Source organism: Silurus aristotelis, assembly GCF_946808225.1.
Source record: "Silurus aristotelis genome assembly, chromosome: 27".
NCBI lineage: Eukaryota > Metazoa > Chordata > Actinopteri > Siluriformes > Siluridae > Silurus > Silurus aristotelis.
Genome location: NC_139600.1, coordinates 13,447,685 through 13,467,213, shown reverse-complemented (window position 1 = coordinate 13,467,213; position 19,529 = coordinate 13,447,685). Strand labels below are relative to the sequence as shown.

Sequence of the window (19,529 nt, the reverse complement as noted above, 5' to 3'; positions counted from 1 at the left end):
TTCCAGATGAAATAATTAAGTTTATTGCTCATAAAACAAAAGAGAAAGTTAATCTCTAAAATAGATTTGTCGAGTGTGGCTGATGAACACAAATATCCAGAAGCACACCCTAAAATCTAGTGGAAAAGCTTCCCAGAAGAGTGGATGGAGTTATAAGAGCAAATTGTGGAAGCAATGCTCAAAAATCACATACCATACTTATGACCAGGTGACCCAATACTTTTGGCAGTATAGAGTATGAGATTTGGTTAGTAAAATAATGTTTGCATATTTTGTGTAAATATGTTCCAGGTTTTTAGATACATGGTTTGCTTGTACAATTAGGAAACATGGAACTCCGTTTATCTTGTTGGACTTTAAAACATGATCAAGTTCAGCACCACTTGTTCTGTTCTGACACTAGAAGTCGTTATAACCTCTGTAAGAAGGCTTAAGGGAAGGAATAAGGCGGCGGTGGGAAAGTTGGTCCACGTGTTGGCCACTAGGCGGCGACATTTTACTATTTAGTTTTTATCTTTTATTTTGCTTGTGATTTTCGAAGACATGGTCCCTGTAAGATTTGGTAGCTTTCTGATAAAAGCCATGCCTCTGAGTTTAGAGGTTGCTGGTGCAAATCCGGCTTGTCCTCACGTTGTGTGAATCATAAGGGCTGGAGTGTGCAGGTGAGGTGGGTGGGTGCAGTAAATGGTGCTCCAGAATCCCCCCAAAAATGTGGGTAATAGGTTTTATGCTGATTCATTCAGGGTACTGTATTTATATTATGTCTACATAATCACACATACAAAAAGAGTGTAAATAAAAAAAGAACATTTATTTATCTCTCATTCTTTTAAAGCCTAAATACAATCAGTACAATCAACGCAAAAGCACTGAAGAGAAAGCCGGCTTTCAGGACCTGTTCTTGGTGATATGAAGCTTGAAAAAGACACAAAGGTCTTCTGGTCATCACAGTTTTCCTTTTCTGGGTTTCAAGTGTTTGCTTCTGAATGTTATGTAAAAAAAAAAAAAAAAAAAAGCCAGAATCATTAATTAACATAACACTGAAATTAAATTTTGGGGAAAAAAATCCAACAACCATTGAAATGTTTGATCTTTGAATAGGAACAGTAACTTGGTAAACTGTTAACGTGTAAATTGGTGAAATCCATAACAGTGAGTAAACTTCACAGTTCTGAGAAAGTAAATACACCTACAAACTAATCATTAGTAAGAACAGGTGTGTTCCTGTTTTCAGTACTTTGTAAGATGAAGTCACTGAGCTCGACAAATCATTCCTTAATCCACACTTCCCACTTCTAAGTAACATTAAAATTTTGTTGTGTGTATCACAAACATATGTATCATACTGATCAGAAGAAAAAAGGAGGATCTTGGACTGTACTTACTGGACTTCTTGATTTAATATCACAACTTCTTCTTCTTCCTCACTGTCAGAGATAACCATCACTTCACCTGCCAGACAAAACAGATGAAATAAAAACATTAAATTAGCCCCCTGCTAATTAAATTGATCTTGCAGCAAAAACCAACAGACACGGTACCTTTCTTCTTCTCCTGTTCAGTCAGATAGGACATCTCCTCTTCCTCATCATCTTCCTCCAAACCCCAAGTGTTCTCCAGCCCCTCCCCGACCTGTCCGGTTCCCATGGCAACAATCACAGGGGAGGGCACACTGATCAATAGGTCAAGGAGACGACCGTTAAAAGGTCAATGAGACTCGAGAAGATTTGTTCTTTCAATCAACTTATACAATAAATTCCTTTTTTTTTTTTTTTATAAAGACAAAACAATTTGATAAAAGATACACATCAGGAGGAGCGTCCGCTTTTCTGATGATCTCATCAGCCGTCGCCTGGACATCAGTCATCTCCAGCGGTGTTTCCTCTCGCGTCAGAACCGTGATTCTCTCCTTAGATACGGACTCCGCAAAACCAAACTTGCCTCCTTCTTTCCTGTAAATAAATGAGATCGAAAATCAGCTTTGATTCCTTAAAACCTTCAACTACACAACGAGCACCAAGAAGAAAAATCATAGAGGAGAATGTGCTAAAACGTTCCCATAGTAATAAATCAGTCTTTCTTTCACACGGGTTTGCAAACGCGCTCACACGCTCACACGCTCACACGCTCACACGCTCACACGCTCACACGCTCACACACACACACACACAACCTGACTCGTCTGTCATTTTCCAAGGCTTGAGTGATGAGCTCTGTGATCTCGGTCACTTTCACACTGGCTATTTTGCTGCACCTTAGAACCTAAAACAAGAATAAACACAAACAGACAACATTTAAAATCTTGAACCAGGAATAATAATGTTTTTATATCTTAAATATTTCCATCACACTCAAAACTACTCGATTTTTTATTTAAGAACATAAAAAAAAAGGCATTTCTCTCTCTGTCTGTCCATCTTACTATCTCACTGTCTGTTCTCTATAAATATATATATATTTATCTATTCAACCTCTCTCATTCTCTCTCTCTCTGTCCATCCTAACCCCTCTCTTACTTTCTTTCTCTCTCTACATCTCGCTCACTATCCGTCCATACAACCTCTCTCTCTCTCTACCCATCTCTCTCATGCGCTCTGATACTCAGTCCCTCTCTTTCTGTTCAGCCCATCTTTCTAAACTTCTATTTCTCTCTCTCTGTTCATTAACCCTTTGCTAAGTTACTCTCCCTCTTTACCCCTTATATAGAGTGACCCAACACACACTCACACTCACACTCACACTCACACTCACACTCACACTCACACTCTTCTACCTGGTCTTTGAGTAGCATGATGCCTCCGCTGGACTGAATGGAGCAGATCTCTCTGTGTTTGTTCATAGCTATGACCAAGAGCCCATCCATGACCAGCTCCTCTTTCTCACACGGATCCACCAACAGATACGTGCTGCAGGAGACAGCGAGGACGAAGACACGGTTAATCATCTGCACATTTAGCACAGACTTTTAAAGGTAACAGGTGGTAAAAAAGCCTTGCATGCAATCAAAGAGCTACAGATGGAAACGTTCACAGAGAACTGCACAAATATTATGAAAACATTTATAAAAATATATCATATCTTCTATAAAGAGACAAGAAATCTAACGGCAAGCAGGTGGTGTGTTTTTTACCCCTGCTGGAAGAAGGCGAAGCTCACACAAACAGGCATGTGATAAACACTCAGTGGAACTGGATCTCGTTCTTCTGGACTAAACTGATCACAAAAACAAACACTTCAGTCAGCCGGTAGAACAGCACTAAGACGTAACACTGTAAATGCTGGGAAAGTAAATCGTGTTATGAATATGAAGAGTTATAAACTGTTGCAGTCCTGACTGATTAAATTCAGAATCAATCAAATAAATGATTGATTATAAAACCAAAATACGATCCCACTCACCACGGTGATTTCTCGGCCCTGGATGGCCACCTCCGGCCTTTTGAAGTGACAGAGAGCCGATATAGCTGCAACGCTCGCTGCGTCCATCAAATTCCCATCGTGATTCAGAACGTGTACGTCTACTCGAATCTGCCAGACCTGTCAATCAAATCAAAACAAGAACAGCAGTGAAAAATCCTTTCAAATAGCAGACACAATTTTTAATTGGATTTCAACCAAAATTATAGTCGTTCATTTACTGTATTATGATAATTATTAGAATTAATATGCACCATATTTACAAAAGTTGGACACCTGAACACAATAATCATGTGCTTTTTAAACATCGCATTTCACATTTACTCCCTTTTCTATTCTTTTCTTTTCCATTCTTTACTTTCTTTTTCATTCTATTATTTTCGATTCCATTCTATTCATTAGTTTCCTTTTCTTTCCTGGTACATTCTATTCTTTTCTATTCTTATCATTTCTTTTCTTTTCCATTCTATTTCATTCCACTCTTCTGGGAAGATGTTGCACTAGATTCTGGAGTGTGCTTGTGGACAATTGTGCTCATTCAGTCACAAGGTCTGGGGTGCAGTCAGAGTTCACATTCATCCCAAAGGTATTCAATAGGGTTGAGGTCAGAGCTCTACAGCAGGAGATCTTCCGCTCTAACCCATGGAAAGCAGACCTGCATGGCGTTTGCTTCATGCACAGGAAAACTGTTCTGCTGGAACAGGTTTGGGTCTCCTAGTTTAAACGATGGGAACATTTCATGCTGCAGCATCCAAACAATCCTTTAAAATTGGGTTTCCACATTGCTGGAAACGTCAAGTGTCCCGATACTTTTATTCATATTGTGTAGATTATTGTGTATAATCTACATACAATTTAAAATATATTCCCAAAGATATATTACAATTTACTATAGAGAATAGCTGTTATCATTTTAAATATTATTATCTACCATTGTACTATGTTTCATTGTCATCACTTTTGTAAGCTAAAGACTGTTCTTTTGATTTGATTTCTATTTCTTTCAGAGTATTAAATAATCCTGTAATCAGATTGTAAAGTATGTAAATCCTGGACTAAACTTGTTTTTACTGTGTGGTTTCTTTATCACTGCATCTACATCATTCCTGTAATAAGTTGTAAGTGTGTCATAGAAAATACACTGAAATATCCTTAAACCAAATAACACACACAGACTCACTTTTTCTCCTGAAATGACACACAGAGACTCTGTGTCAATGCACCTGGAGTTCCTCAGACATCTCTCCAGCTGCCTGTTCAGAGTCACTAACAATTCTGACTGTCTACAAGAGACAACAGAGAAAAGTCAGTGCAACAAAAAAAAAACGTCTGCAACATTTGAGTATTTTGTCACGCTTAGGTGTCGTACCTGTTGGACTGAAAACCAGGTGACGCCATGGGAGAAAGCTCCAGGTTAAAAAACATGAGGCCTTCAGTGGGACGGGAATCTTTTGGAGGGACCAGTTCACATGACACCTGAGCCAACACCCTGTAGAAACACAGACAGACATATCAAAACCTCTCTTTCTACATAATCTACCAAATAGCTAGAAATATGGAAAAAAAAATGTCCAAGTCAGATGTTCAGAAATGTAATACAAGCAAATGTTTACATGCATTACCTTGTTTTCCCCAAACTGACTGTACAGCAGCCATAGTCTGTGCCAAATGTGATTTTTATATTGCGGTAGTCGTACGTTTGCCTCCCATCCAAACGCTAAATCCAGACAAAAGCATTTTTATTATTTACTAACTCATTCATTTACATTTTTTTGTCCTAGAAATGTAAAGTAAATTGTCAGAGGAAGCCCATGTATCTCAACAGTCTAATCTAGCGAACCAGTGTTGTTAAATTCGTTGATACTCAAAGCAGTTTGGTTGCTAAATGCTGTAAATGTTATTGTATTTGTCCACATTTTGCAGTCAGGGAACCTGTTTACTAAATTAAATATAACCAAATATATAATGAAGAAAAAAAAAACACAGAACATTACTTTTTACAAACAATATATACATTTTTCAAATGTGTATTATATTTGCCATTGCATATTGAATTAAATAAGGTTTTATTTACTAGAATTTTAAATCAATTACATTTTAGAGACATTGTTCAGCTTTACTGGTAAATCACCAAAACACCTGGCAGAACCAGTACTCTGATTATTGCCTCAGTGGACATTTAGTGCACTAAATAAACACCACTAAACACATCCAGGACCAATTGGGATTCTGTTTATATTCAGGGATAAACTCGTTATCAAGCAAGAAATGCACCATAATATTTGTATTTATTTATTGTTACCTTTTTTTCCTTAATAGATTTAAGGAGAAAGAGTTTCTCGCAGTTTGATAAAGGAGTTTCCCTCATATTCGCTGCTCTAATGTCGCAAAACCTATAGAGATATAAAACTTATCCAAATAAATCGTTCACGTTCCTCTTGTAAGCATGACCACCCTCTACCGCGCGCTTTGATGACGACAGCACAGCAAAACCATGGCGCGCAGTAATGACGTTAAAGCGTCCCCTTTCTGACAGGCCATTAATAAAATATATAATGTATTTTATGTTCACAGTCTTTATGGTTTTTGTTATAACATATTAATAAAATCTCTGAGATAACAAATATGTTTAATGATGATTTTAATAATATACATTTTTTCATAAACCAAGATACACAGCTGTTAAACAGCGCCCCCAGTACCATGTGGCGATAATGTGTATTGCACCTGTAGGTTCTGGGACCCGATAAACATATTCAATTCCATGTATTTCATTTTTCGTAGCATTTGTAGTCTGTGGTCCGTGTATCTTCTGTGATGATTAATGTCATCAGTGATAATGCTCCAGAAGTGGATTGTGAGATGGAGATGAAGGAAAAATTCTGGAGTGGTAGAAGGTGTGTCTATGTTCTTACATGTTCATACATGTTTGATCCATAATGAAAAACACTGGAGGAATTCAATTGGCTCATAAATGTTTTTTATATTTTTTAACGTATTTTGCTTTATATGCAAACTCTGTGCATGATCTGATCTTTGAAAATATAATTTGGTTTTCTCAAAAGACTCCATGTTCATTGTTTATGATCAGACAATCAGGATTCATTAATCACCAGCCTGCAGATTGTATTCATGGATCAGAAGGCCAGTTTATGAGCTCAGTAGTAGGGCACAAAATGATCTCTTTATCCATTCATGTTGTTTTGTGACCTGTGCTTGTCTGTGGGACAGAATTTGCATTCAGGCAGATGTTCTTTTTCAATTCAGACACCAGCCGCCGGTTTTACTTCTAACAGTGGTTGTTATTGAGACCTTTAGAACACACAGCTTGAGCCTCTCATATAAGCGTCATGATGGATGACATGGCCAGACGTAGGCGCTCTTATACGTGTCACGTGACTCCACCCTCTTTGCACTATTGTACATGTGATCAATCATCTAGCATCTTAATTCGCTCTTCAGCATCAATCTTCTCACAATCAGTGTTCAAAGGAAACTGTATATTCTTTTACACGTAGCGCAATTCGCCTGAGACCTACCATTAATACTTTACTGTGCATACATGCTGTGCAAAAGTCATGGCACCATTGTTTTGTTGTTATTAATGTTTATGACATCTGCATTTTTATATAGAAGAAAGCAACAGACCACTTTTAGAGAATAATAAAGCCTGTTGGGAAAAAAAAGCAAAAAAGCAAATGCGATAGCCAGCGTCTCCTGAAGAACTCTGACAGTGTTCTTCAAGATTCAAGTTTTCACAAATTGTTCCTAAGAATTATTAATTATAAAAACAAAAAGGCAGAGGCTTGCCACAAAATATTGGATTTTTAAAGGCATTTTTACTTTAGGGCTTGATGATGATTGCATCTTTACTTTATGCTAATAATAATAATAATAATAATAATAATAATAATAATAATAATAATAATAATAATAATGATAATAATAATAATAATAATAATAATGGTGATGATGATAATAATGATAATTATAATATTAATATTAATAATAAAAATGGTTATAATAATAATAACAATAATAATAATAATAATAATAATAATACAAAACAAATAATAAAAAATTAATAATAATAATAATAAAAAGCTCATGCTTTAAAAACCAAGACTATTTAACAGCCTGCTCATACACACTTGTTCTCCAAAAATGCTAATCTGATTAATTTTAAAGCAACAAAATTTATATAAATATTAAACATTACATTTCAGTGAAATTAGAGATGTACAGTGCAATGTGTCATATCAAATATGGGAAAAAGTATAGAACAATGTAACACAGAAGGGTTCCATTAACAAGTACGAAGACATTCATGGCTGGATTCAGAGCAGGCCAGTGATGGAAAAGGCTGGTTGCTGCTGTGAGCTTTTATTGTCATGCAAACACAATAAAAAAAAGGGGGGTCACACAGCAGGTGACACTTAAAAGTGCTGCTCTGAACTGAACAAGCAGAAAGTGTGTGACTTTTCCTCTACAATGGAATTCTCCTGCTTGGATTCAGCAGCCTGTGAGCCTCAGTACCTGATGGGAATGGCCAGCCATGACTTCAGTTCCTCCAGTCATCCCTTTGGAGTTCAGATCAATTTTATCCAGAGCAGAACATTTCCTGTTCTTCCACGACCCTGCATCCCGAGAGATCAACCAAACTCGTTCTGCCAAATAGGTAAAAAAAACACTTAAATCAACTGGTAAGAAATATCTAAAAGCTCACCTCTTAATTTCTCTAACAAAAATAATCATTATACAAGGTAATTAAACTCTGTGCATATTCATGTAACATTTATTTTGATTAAAAATCATGCATTATAGGTTTTAATTAAACCATGTAGCCAGGGTTTATAACTACAGATAGAAGCGTCAGAAAGACTCCGCGTCGCACTATGAAGCAATTAGTGTAAATCTCACTGAAGAAAGCAGTGACAGCCAGAGCTATGAAAAAAACAATGAATTTTAAAAATGCACAAATCATCATGTAGTGCGGTTACAGTGAGATATTTAAGATTTAGATTTAACAAAATGAAGATTACTTCATGTATTGGTAACTTTTTCCTGTCACACTTCAGTCTGTAGTCTGTGATGTATCATAAAGTTTATACAGTATGCTATAATATGTATAATCTTTTTCTTTGTGTGTGTGTGTGTGTGTGTGTGTGTGTGTGTGTGTGTGTGTGTGTGTGTGTGTGTGTGTGTGTGTGTGTGTGTGTGTGTGTGCAATTGTTTCACTGTGGTTCCCATAATCTTGGCAAGCCCAAAATCATTTTTACTTATTTAATTTTACTCCCTGTGTCAAATAATCAACAGAAAACTCCATGTTCCTTGTCTGATCGTATCCCTTATTTCTATTATTTAGCATTTAAACCCGTGCAAATCTGATGAAAATGCGCAAAGTGGCCAGACAGAAACCTTTCCTCTGTGCAAGATGTATGGAAACTCTCTTGAAATGTGCAGTAAAAAAAAAAAAAAAAAAAAAGCATAAGCTTGCAACATGAAAAATGTAAAAAAGTACTGATTATGAAATGTACTGTATACCTAATTAAAAAAAAAATTTTTTTTTGCTAAAGTGTAATTCACAAGTTACATTTGATATCCTTCATCCTACCCTCCTCAACTGCTGAAGGTGCCGAAAGGCCCAAATCCAGGCGCATGCGCACCACCTTCACACACGTGCAGCTTCTGGAACTGGAGCGAGTGTTTGCTGAGGCGCAATACCCTGACATCTGCACGCGTGAGGAGCTCGCACACAGGATCAACCTGACCGAGGCTCGCGTCCAGGTAGCGTTTTCATTGAACTTGTATTTTGTTTCTCACCAATGTTGCCCTCTTGTTGCTGAGATGAGATTCTATATGAGGTACAGTGCAGACAGTAAGTGAATGTCCACTTGGCTTTGTAAAAAAAATTTTAATTAAAGGTGTCTGAATACTTTGTAAATGAACTGTTTCACTTGTTATATTAAAATTGTATAAATGTCATTGTAATAAAATAATTATTATTTATTATTATATGATTATTATCGAAATATATCAAATTAAGTGCTGATATAGTGATCTCTTCAACCCCTTACTTTGAGGAGGCTTTTGTCTTTTACGTTTCTATATTTTGGACCGATTTTAATGCAGAATGTACACAGCATGCACAAAAGTTTGACCATCATGTGCTTTTTGAACATCTCAATCCACGTTTCGTTCCAATTGCCACTAATCTGAGATGTTCCACTAGATTTTGGAGTGTGTTTGTGGAGGTTTGTGCTCATTCAGCTAGAAAGGTTTTAGTAAAATCAGGTACTGATGTAGGTGATGTGAGGAGGTCTGGGATGCAGTCAGTGTTCACATTCATCCCAAAGGCGTTCATTAGGGTTGAGGTCAGAGCTCTATAGCAGGCCACTGAAGATCTTCCACTCCAAATCTCTGTAAAAAGCATATCTTCGTGGAAATGCACAGGGGCATTTTCATGCTGGAACAGGTTTGGATCTCCTAGTTTAAGTGAAGGGAAAATTGAAAGTGACCGCACCCAAAGACGTCCTATATAATTGTGGTAACAGTTTAAGGAAGAAGCAGATATAGCTGGAAAAGTCAGGCGTCCTAATACTTTCGTCCATATAGTGTATCATTATGTATTGCATTATTAAATGTATCCGTTAAAAATTTTCAGTGAAAAGTGTTATTGATGTTATAAATACCGGTATTAAAGTATGGATGTATGGAAAGAAGCAGAGGTGTCACACATGACAAAGGGTTTCTTCAAAGTCTACTGTACTGCACTGCCAGTATTGCATGCTGTTGTGGTTTTCTCTTAGTCACCACATTATGGGTTTTCCTTCAGGTTTGGTTCCAGAACAGACGTGCTAAAGCACGCAGGGAAGACCGTGCAGCCGGTGTGACTCGAGCACCACCTAAAGAAGAGAAAAAGCTGGAAAGACCCAAATCTCATTCTGCATCATCTGTGAAGTTTGGTGAGTTCTGTTTGAACACTGAAGCCACATGCAGTCCTGTAGCAAAAAGCAGTGGATGGCATGTGGAAAAGTTTTCATTGTAATGTTCGCTCAACCACTATGCATTCCAAATAAAATAGTACATTTGTTTATTATTTATTTAGCCTATGTGCTGCTCTTTATTTCCTTATTATTGGTTTCTAGAACTATAACAGGATCCATAAATACTGTAGACCAGCTACATCATAAATACAATTTACTTGACATTATAACGTAACGAAACACTGTTTGATTGTATAATAAAACCTGCACCTAATGTTTCTACTTTCAACAATTTTATTACTATTATTTTTATTCTCTATTCCAGCTGCAAACACTGTATACAATTGTTTATTCCATATTTACAATATATTCACCGTGTATCACATCCTGATAAGTTTAACTGTAAAAAGTGTGCATTATTCTATCCTAACACCATGGTTTGCAAACCAGAGACCTGGACTCTCATAAATTCCCTAGACCCCCTTGGTATAAATTTATCTGGAGCAATAGTACAACTGTAAATATGTGGCTTGTGTTTAACACCAGTGTAACTGTAAAAAAAAAAAAAAAAAAAAAAAAAAGCACATTATACAGTATACATGTATTTGTAATGTACCAGATCTGTTTCACTCTAAAAAGATTGATGGGCCCTGTTTTTGGAAACACTTCTTTATTTCTCTTTAAAAAAAAAAAAAAAAAGTGATTGATTTATAGTTATTTTGATTTTCTTTGTATGTATGGTGTTTACCTTTTTTTTTTTTTTTATAAATTAGTCATTTTTTGTTTTCTAAAACTAGTTGTATTTACAAAATCCAGCCTATTATTATTATTATTATTATTATTATTATTATTATTATTATTATTATTATTATTATTATTATTATTATTATTAACATTATTGAAATTTCAAACATTGACTAAAAGTTTTGTAGACATTTTTTGTATTTGTGTATCTCAATTATTATATATTATTTGAACTTTTAATGAGAATGTTTTATAAAGAATTAATATAGTGACACGATGTTCAGTATTGGTTTTTAGGAACTGTCAATTATTTTTTTATTATTGTTAATTATATTACTTTTTATGATCAATTTTAGGGTTTTATGCATGATTGCAGTTCACTGAATAAAATCTATATACAGACTATATAGAGATTTAATATCTATTTATTTCAAACCTCATGAATTGGGTATTTTGTATTTTCATAGAAAGTGCAATTTTGTTTTAAGTGTTTTATGCATGAATTTTTACGTTAATAAAGGAAACAGTGTGTATCAGTGTGGGTTTTTTCCCTCATTTTCATTTCCAACTATGGTAACAACACAAACGCATACACACATGCTGTATATGTACACACAGACACACACACATGAAAGTACATTTAAAATAGTTTATTTATATAAACATACACTTGCTATAAAACCCACTGTGTATGGAGGGTTCGTCGGGTTCGTTAGGTTTCCTAAGATGATGAAATAAATACACAGGTTCAGCACATTCCCCAAACAACTCAATTCCTCTCTGAGTAATAAAATCATATCAGCTACATGATCCTGCTACGAACCAACTGTTATATCATAATTAAAGATTAGCAAAGCACATAAAACGGCAGACATTACAGATGTGGACAAAGCACGTGTCCCAAACGCAAGAATGTCTCTCTAGTCAGGGTTCTTACTAGAAACTTCTCAAAAGCTTTGATAAAATGAACACACTTAGGTTGCTTATGATTATCCAAATAATTTCAAGTTAGCTATATTTTTTTCCATCAGGATCTCTATAACCACTGTAATAACTAAAACTTACTCTTGATTGTGTTCCTGGATTTTGGTAAAAACTTGACTATCAGTTCCAAGTGTTTGGGACACGTCCTGATTTTACAGACCTGAAGGCTTGCAGTGCAAGTGAAGCCTGAGTGCTATCATTTGTACATGTTAACCAATCAGGAGCCCAGGTCCCCGAGACAAAGCAAATAAATTTCATTTTGCAGTTGACATGTTCACAAAACAAAAGTTGTCCATTTGGTACGTAGCTATGTTTCAACATAACACGCTGTGGCAGGTTAATTTGATGCTGTAATTATAATGCGTGCAAATGGTGCTGAATCCCATCACCTGCTTCACTATACACATCGGATTAACAAACGTGCAAAGATAAAATATGATCTTTCTGGAATCAGGAATACGCATGTACGTGAAAACACTGAGGAGAATTTCAGAGAAAATGTATATTTTTACTTAAAAACAAACAGTTTTTTGAGGGTGTAAACATGATGTGCTACAGCAGGTGTAAAAAGTTTGGGAACACCAAGTCTTTTATGGTTTTTGAGACGCATGCATTCGCATCTCTAAAAGAATGCATCTCTAAAAGAAGTTCTTGTGTACAGTAATATGAAGAACAGGAGTGAATATGTGATCAGACTGCCTCACCACCACAATCGAACATGAAGGTAAAAGCTTAATGGTTTGGGGTTGTTTCAAGTAAAAGAAACCAACATGGCAACCATTCCATACTTCAACACCATACAATTATGTCTGAACTGCGACTAATTTCAACCAAGTTCGCCAACAACAAGACAATGAGCCGAAGTGTACATCCGAAAGAAAAATAACCAAATAGTGAAGATCATCTTTGGCAAGTTTTACCAGAGGTATGGCAAAGTATTTCATCTGAATGGTTAGAGAAACAAATTGTCTGGATGCAGAGTGTGTAGAACCGTTCTTCATGCTAAGGGAGGATTTTTCTATGAAAATAAAGGTTAACATCTGTACACTTACATATTTGTTTGGTTGAAGTAAATCTACATACTGTTACATGACCTAGTTAGTTACAAATAAAAGAAAATGCATGTCTTAAAAACCATAAAAGTGTTTCCAAAGTGTTATAATAGAAATGTTGTTAAAAGAGGATGAAGTTTCTTTTATCTTTAATGATCAATCATTCCCCTGAAAAGCTAACTAGCTTAACATTCATCATGACATTATACTGGCTTCTGTTTTTTTTTTAATGGTCAACAAAAACATGAAGCTTTAATAAAGTGGGTGATTTGTCCAACTGTCAAGTAAAAATGTAGGTTTCAAAAGTCCAAGACTGGACTGATGAATTAAACCTTGCTAAGTAAACATACTATTAGAAACCTTTATGTGTAGTTGGACGCCAATACCTTAAGGGTTATTTTTTTATTATTTATTTTCGCCATATAGAAGATTAATGCACACAAAATACAACTTTTTTGCAAGGTATATAGCGCACTATATGACTGTTCTCCGCAAAATAGAACTGAAATAGCTGTATGAAGCTTTGGATGTTGCATACACAGACACATGACCACACAACCTCACACCAAAGGTCGTACAGTTAGATTTAAGGCACAGCATGGAAATAGATATGACTCAGCAGCTGTCTGGAAAAACAGAATGAATTTTTCAAAACTGTAACGACTTGAATCTAATTCTTTCTCCAGCTAATTATGGCGAAAAAAAAAGGAAAAAATACAATAAAATGGAGAGACCAAAACAAACCAAATGAAAATAAGCGTATTTATAAGACAGCAAACATCATGCATTACAAAACAGGCAAAAAAAAAATTAAACTTTGACAAAAACGAGATGATAAAAGAGAACATAAATAGCAAAATAAAAGAAAACAACAACACTAGTTCAACACCACAATTAAGTTAAAACCTCAAACAGAAAAAACAAAACATCTTTTAAACTGTTCAGTCTCTGGCTGAAATCCAAATTGTTTTCAGTATCTGTATAGGTGCACTACATAAGGTTTATAGGCTTCTACACCTTTTGTAGTGCTTTATGTATGTATAAGGAAATATATAAATTTTTTAGTCATTGCAGAAAAATGCAGCATATGGTTCCTTCAATTATGGACATATAGCGCAAAATAAGCTTACACCATCTCTCTCATACACATACAGTCAAATTAACCCCAAATGACAATTTGCTTTCAAAGTGTTCATATCTTTGTCAGGCTTAATAGTTCATTTGGGACTCAGACGTAAACATTTCAAGAGGCATCCTAAACCATTTCCTACTTTCCATTAGTGCACTAGAAAAGGGACTAAATAGTGCACTTGAGGTCTGATAGGAAGCCTTTATCACTTCCAAGCAAAACAGATGCAGGTTCAAATAACCACAGCTTGTTACACTCATTTCAATGTTCCTTCCTGAATGTTTGTCATCAGTGGCTGAAAAAGTGGTTTGTAGATTACAAAGTCTAAAGTGCAAAAAAACGCTGATAGAATGATGCCACGCCCTCTTAGCTGACGTCTCAATCACATCACACGCGTAGATAACGGGATTTAACAGATCAGTGTTTTTAATCGCTAAATTTAAATCTACCCAAGTTATGCTTTTTTTTTTTTTTACATCAAGCTAGCAATGGTTTGTTAACCGCAGTGCATGCTCATGCATGTGGTGATTCGTATTATTGCCATTAGAAGAAATATTTTTTCACCAAACAAATGTGAAGCTTTACACAAAAATATCCAAATACCCCACGACGTCCCAGGTGAATCTGTTATCAAAAGGTGATTTGTGCTTTTTTTTTGTTTGTTTTGTTTGAGATGATATGAAATACAATGATGTGTAAATGTTCATCAAGAAGATGGCCCAGGTTTCTGCAGGGCTTGGCAAATGTTCCAGTTCCTCTTCAATTCAGCTGCAAATAAAGGCTTTATAAAGTAGTGGGTTGACCAGCAGCTGTGGGGAATAAAGATTTTATACAGGGTTTTAATAATAATAATAATAATAATAATAATATTAAAAAAGAAAACAACTATCCCCAAGTTCAGTCTCCAAAACCATCAAATGCTATGATAAAACAGGCTCTTCATGAGGAGCACCTCATAAAAGTAAGACCAAGAGCTACCTCTGCTGCAGAGGATAAGTTTATTAGAATTACCAGTTTCAGAAACCACCGATTTACATAAATGGTTTTCGCAGTTAAATTGGCAGAAATATTTTACCATGCACTGTTCAGAGGAGACTGCATGAGTAGGGCTGTATGGTCAGAATATTATTTATATTTATGAATGTATGTATTTAAGTATAAACACTGGAGAAAAAAAACACAAGATAAAACATCACTATAGTTGAATGTAGTTTTTTACTCTCTGATATTCTATTTGGTTTCTATTCATATTGCAGGAGAATGTAATTACTGCAGTTTAGATTTGTACATTTCTAAGTTTTTGTTCCACCTATTAAACGCGTAACTATATAATAAAACTTGCTCACCACGAGATTTCATGTAGCACGAATGACAGTTGAGGACACCATTTCGGATCCGGACATCGGTCCCTGTGCTCGAGTCACCAAGTAGCCCTTTACACACTCCACACTGGGACACACAGGACAAACACACAGGTGATTCTGAGTGAGTGTTGGAGATCTATAAATTGCGTGTGCAAGCACAACAACACACACACACACACACACACACACACACACACACACACACACACACACACTCACACAACATGTGTATATTACCTTAAAACACTGAATGTGGAAGTAAAGTCCCAAAGTGTCGATGATCATAGCTGCTCCTTTCCCCAGTGGCTGTGCACAGCTGGAGCACAGCTTCTTCGCACTCACTGACCTGCACAATTAGGCTTATTTTTAAAATTAAACACTCACAGATATTTCAAGAAGACCAGTAAAACACTTTTCTGCCTAACTACACTGTCAGTCTAATTAATTATATATATACAGTGAGTAAAATAAGTATTTGAACACCCTGCTTTTTTGCAAGTTCTCCCACTTAGAAATCATGGAGGGGTCTGAAATTGTCATCGTAGGGGCATGTCCACTGTGAGAGACATAATCTAAAAAAAAAAAATCCAGAAATCACAATATATGATTTTTTAACTATTCATTTGTATGATACAGCTGCAAATAAGTATTTGAACACCTGTCTATCAGCTAGAATTCTGACCCTCAAAGACCTGTTAGTCTGCCTTTAAAATGTCCACCTCCACTACATTTATTATCCTAAATTAGATGCACCTGTTTGAGGTCGTTAGCTGCATAAAGACACCTGTCCACCCCATACAATCAGTAAGAATCCAACTACTAACATGGCCAAGACCAAAGAGCTGTCCAAAGACACTAGAGACAAAATTGTACACCTCCACAAGGCTGGAAAGGGCTATGGGGAAATTGCCAAGCAGCTTGGTGAAAAAAGGTCCACTGTTGGAGCAATCATTAGAAAATGGAAGAAGCTAAACATGACTGTCAATCTCCCTCGGACTGGGGCTCCATGCAAGATCTCACCTCGTGGGGTCTCAATGAACCTAAGGAAGGTGAGAAATCAGCCCAGAACTACACGGGAGGAGCTGGTCAATGACCTGAAAAGAGCTGGGACCACCGTTTCCAAGGTTACTGTTGGTAATACACTAAGACGTCATGGTTTGAAATTATGCATGGCACGGAAGGTTCCCCTGCTTAAACCAGCACATGTCCAGGCAAGATCTGTGTGGAGGAGTGGGCCAAAATCCCTCCTGCAGTGTGTGCAAACCTGGTGAAAAACTACAGGAAACGTTTGACCTCTGTAATTGCAAACAAAGGCTACTGTACCAAATATTAACATTGACTTTCTCAGGTGTTCAAATACTTATTTGCAGCTGTATCATACAAATAAATAGTTAAAAAAATCATACATTGTGATTTCTGGATTTTTTTTTTAGATTATATCACAGTGGACATGCACCTACGATGACAATTTCAGACCCTTCCATGATTTCTAAGTGGAAGAACTTGCAAAATAGCAGGGTGTTCAAATACTTATTTTCCTCACTATATATATATATATATATATATATATATATATATATATATATATATATATATATATATATATATATATATATAAATAATTAGAATTTAATCTTTTTTTGTGTTTCATAAAAATGTTTCATTGTGTCGTCATTTCCATACATCATGTCTTCTACCTAATAATAATTAATTATTCAGTATTTCAGTATTGCCTCAATAATATTATTATTATTGACTCTATAAAGATTTTTATTGGCAGCTCAAAATAATAAATAATTATGCTATTTGTAAAATTGAGTATTGTTTTTTAATGAATGATGAATTTAACCCCTTAAACATCCAGGTTCAGACGTGAAATTCTTTTCTCTCATAATTACACAACAATTATCATTCAATTCAATTATAATTAATACCAGGCCCAGAGGTTTAAGGACTTAAAATACTTTTAAATATTTCTTTGGCAAGTGACTGATCTTTGATCTATATTAAATACATTTATACCACAGCGCTGTTGGAATTTCTGTTTGGTTTGTAGGTGATGTTTAATTTTTAGTAACAGCAGCTCTGATAGTAGTTCCAGGAACAAGGTTTATGTTAATATGTTCTTTCCAGCATGTTGCCGTTAACTCACGCAAGCGCTTGTGTGCCGGATTCTCCACCATGCAACAATTATTTAAAAAGAGAAAGAAACATATGCTATGTTCTTCTTTAATAAATAAATAAATCATTATTTGTATATTTTTAATGTTGTTGCTGAATGGGCTGTGGTATAAGAGAAATAGAACACTTCAGGATGTGCTGTTATAGAGAAAAAACAACAAGAGCTTTGGGAAAGTAACAGTAGCTTCACACTGGGTCACATCACATCACATTCCTCTGTAGCAGCACACAAGTGTTTTATTTACATTTACATTTTACTTACATATGATACAATAAAGAATGGTGCTTGGTAGAAATACACAGAGATTTGCACAATAGAGGAAACTGTGTTGTTTTTGGGTGCATCATCTAGGCTGGTAGATTTGGTCTGGATTTCTCAATGTTTGATCTATTTTATTATTTATTTATTTGTTTGTTTGTTTGTTTGTTTAAAACTGAAAATGTTATTTACTTTTAATTATTATTACCCTACTTGCCCATCTAATGGCCCTATTCTAAGCTGTATGGTGATACAGTGCATTAAGAAAGTATTCAATTTTAATTTTATGTTGCAAATAGATTTTTGAATAACAAAGCTTCTTCTGTCATACATAAAAAACTTAAGGGTGTAATTGTTGCCAAAGTTACTTTAACTAAGTACTAAGGAAAGAGTCTGAATACTTATGTACATGTAATATTTTAGGGTTTTTGTTTTGTTTGTTTGTTTGTTTACATAAATTTCTAGAATTCTGTTTCACTTTGTCATTATGGGTTACTGAGTGTAGATTAATAAGAAAAAAAAAACCCAGTTTGAATGATTGTAGTATCTTCAGCATAACAAAATTGAAAAAAGTGAACAGGGTCTGAATATTTTCTAAATGTACTGTACTTCACTTCACTTCACATATAAAAATCAAAACAAAAATTTAAGGAAATCAATAGTTTCCCCAAACACAGTATAAAAGTCGACCATTTGAGATGCAGTTATACTTCAGTGATGAATGAAATCTTACGTTTTCTGATGGTTTTGCTCAGAGAATTGAAACAAATTTAAGAACATGTGGAATTTTCCTGGAATTTTAAATCAGGAATCATTAGATTATATAGTATAACCAGTGGTGGACAATTTTTTTTTAATGTACTTTCTTCTCATTTTTACTCCAATACATTCCAGAAAAACATGATGTTCCTCACTATTTGAAGTAAAATCACAAACTGTGATTTTGAGAAAAATAGAAAACTCTCTCGATATCAAGGTCTTATGTTAAACTGAATCAGTTATTAAAATATAGCATTTATAGTTCACTTCTATAACTTGATACTTAAATTTATTCATTATTGAGTCATTTTTAACTTTTTCTCAAGTAGAAATGTGGAAGGAAGAGTTTTAATCTTTAACAGGGGATATGTACTATTAAGCTCGTACAGAAACATCTAATCTAATGTTAATAACAAACTTAGCAGAGAAAAGCGTGTAGCTGTTGATATGGTCAAGTTTGCAGTAAGTAGATATTTATTTTAAACTTATAGCTGGAGCCTACTTTGGGAAAATTTTGTAAGAGTAAGAGTTAAGTGTAAGTAAGAGTTTTTATTTTCTACAAAAAAGAAAATTAAAAAAATATGGCAGACGTCTTTCTGGACAGTATTAACGTTCCTTTTTGCTTTTTGAACAATCCGTTTTACATTTATTCTC

General features: G+C 35.1%; 2 protein-coding genes across 9 annotated transcripts in view; both read right to left on the bottom strand.

The window, feature by feature from the left end:
- Positions 1-794: 794 nt before the first annotated feature.
- exosc9 (exosome component 9) lies at positions 795-5,914 on the bottom strand. Its single transcript, XM_083532950.1, has 12 exons — positions 5,720-5,914; positions 5,040-5,134; positions 4,787-4,906; positions 4,598-4,700; positions 3,400-3,537; positions 3,131-3,213; positions 2,774-2,906; positions 2,174-2,262; positions 1,806-1,952; positions 1,542-1,672; positions 1,386-1,452; positions 795-982 (listed from the first exon to the last, which is right to left on the bottom strand). The coding sequence occupies exons 1-12, from the start codon at positions 5,783-5,785 to the stop codon at positions 946-948; spliced, it is 1,209 nt and encodes a 402-aa protein (XP_083389076.1). The 5' UTR covers positions 5,786-5,914; the 3' UTR covers positions 795-945.
- Positions 5,915-11,782: 5,868 nt separating this feature from the next.
- limch1a (LIM and calponin homology domains 1a) overlaps positions 11,783-19,529 on the bottom strand; it is a 68,326-nt gene continuing 60,579 nt past the window's right edge. For all 8 annotated transcript variants that reach the window (XM_083532645.1, XM_083532647.1, XM_083532648.1 and 5 more), the window contains 3 exons: positions 15,914-16,022; positions 15,659-15,761; positions 11,783-15,121 (listed from right to left, as the gene is read on the bottom strand). In XM_083532645.1, coding sequence (XP_083388771.1) covers positions 15,096-15,121; positions 15,659-15,761; positions 15,914-16,022 — 238 coding nt within the window. In that variant the 3' untranslated portion in view covers positions 11,783-15,095. The remainder of the gene's footprint in view (positions 15,122-15,658; positions 15,762-15,913; positions 16,023-19,529) is intronic.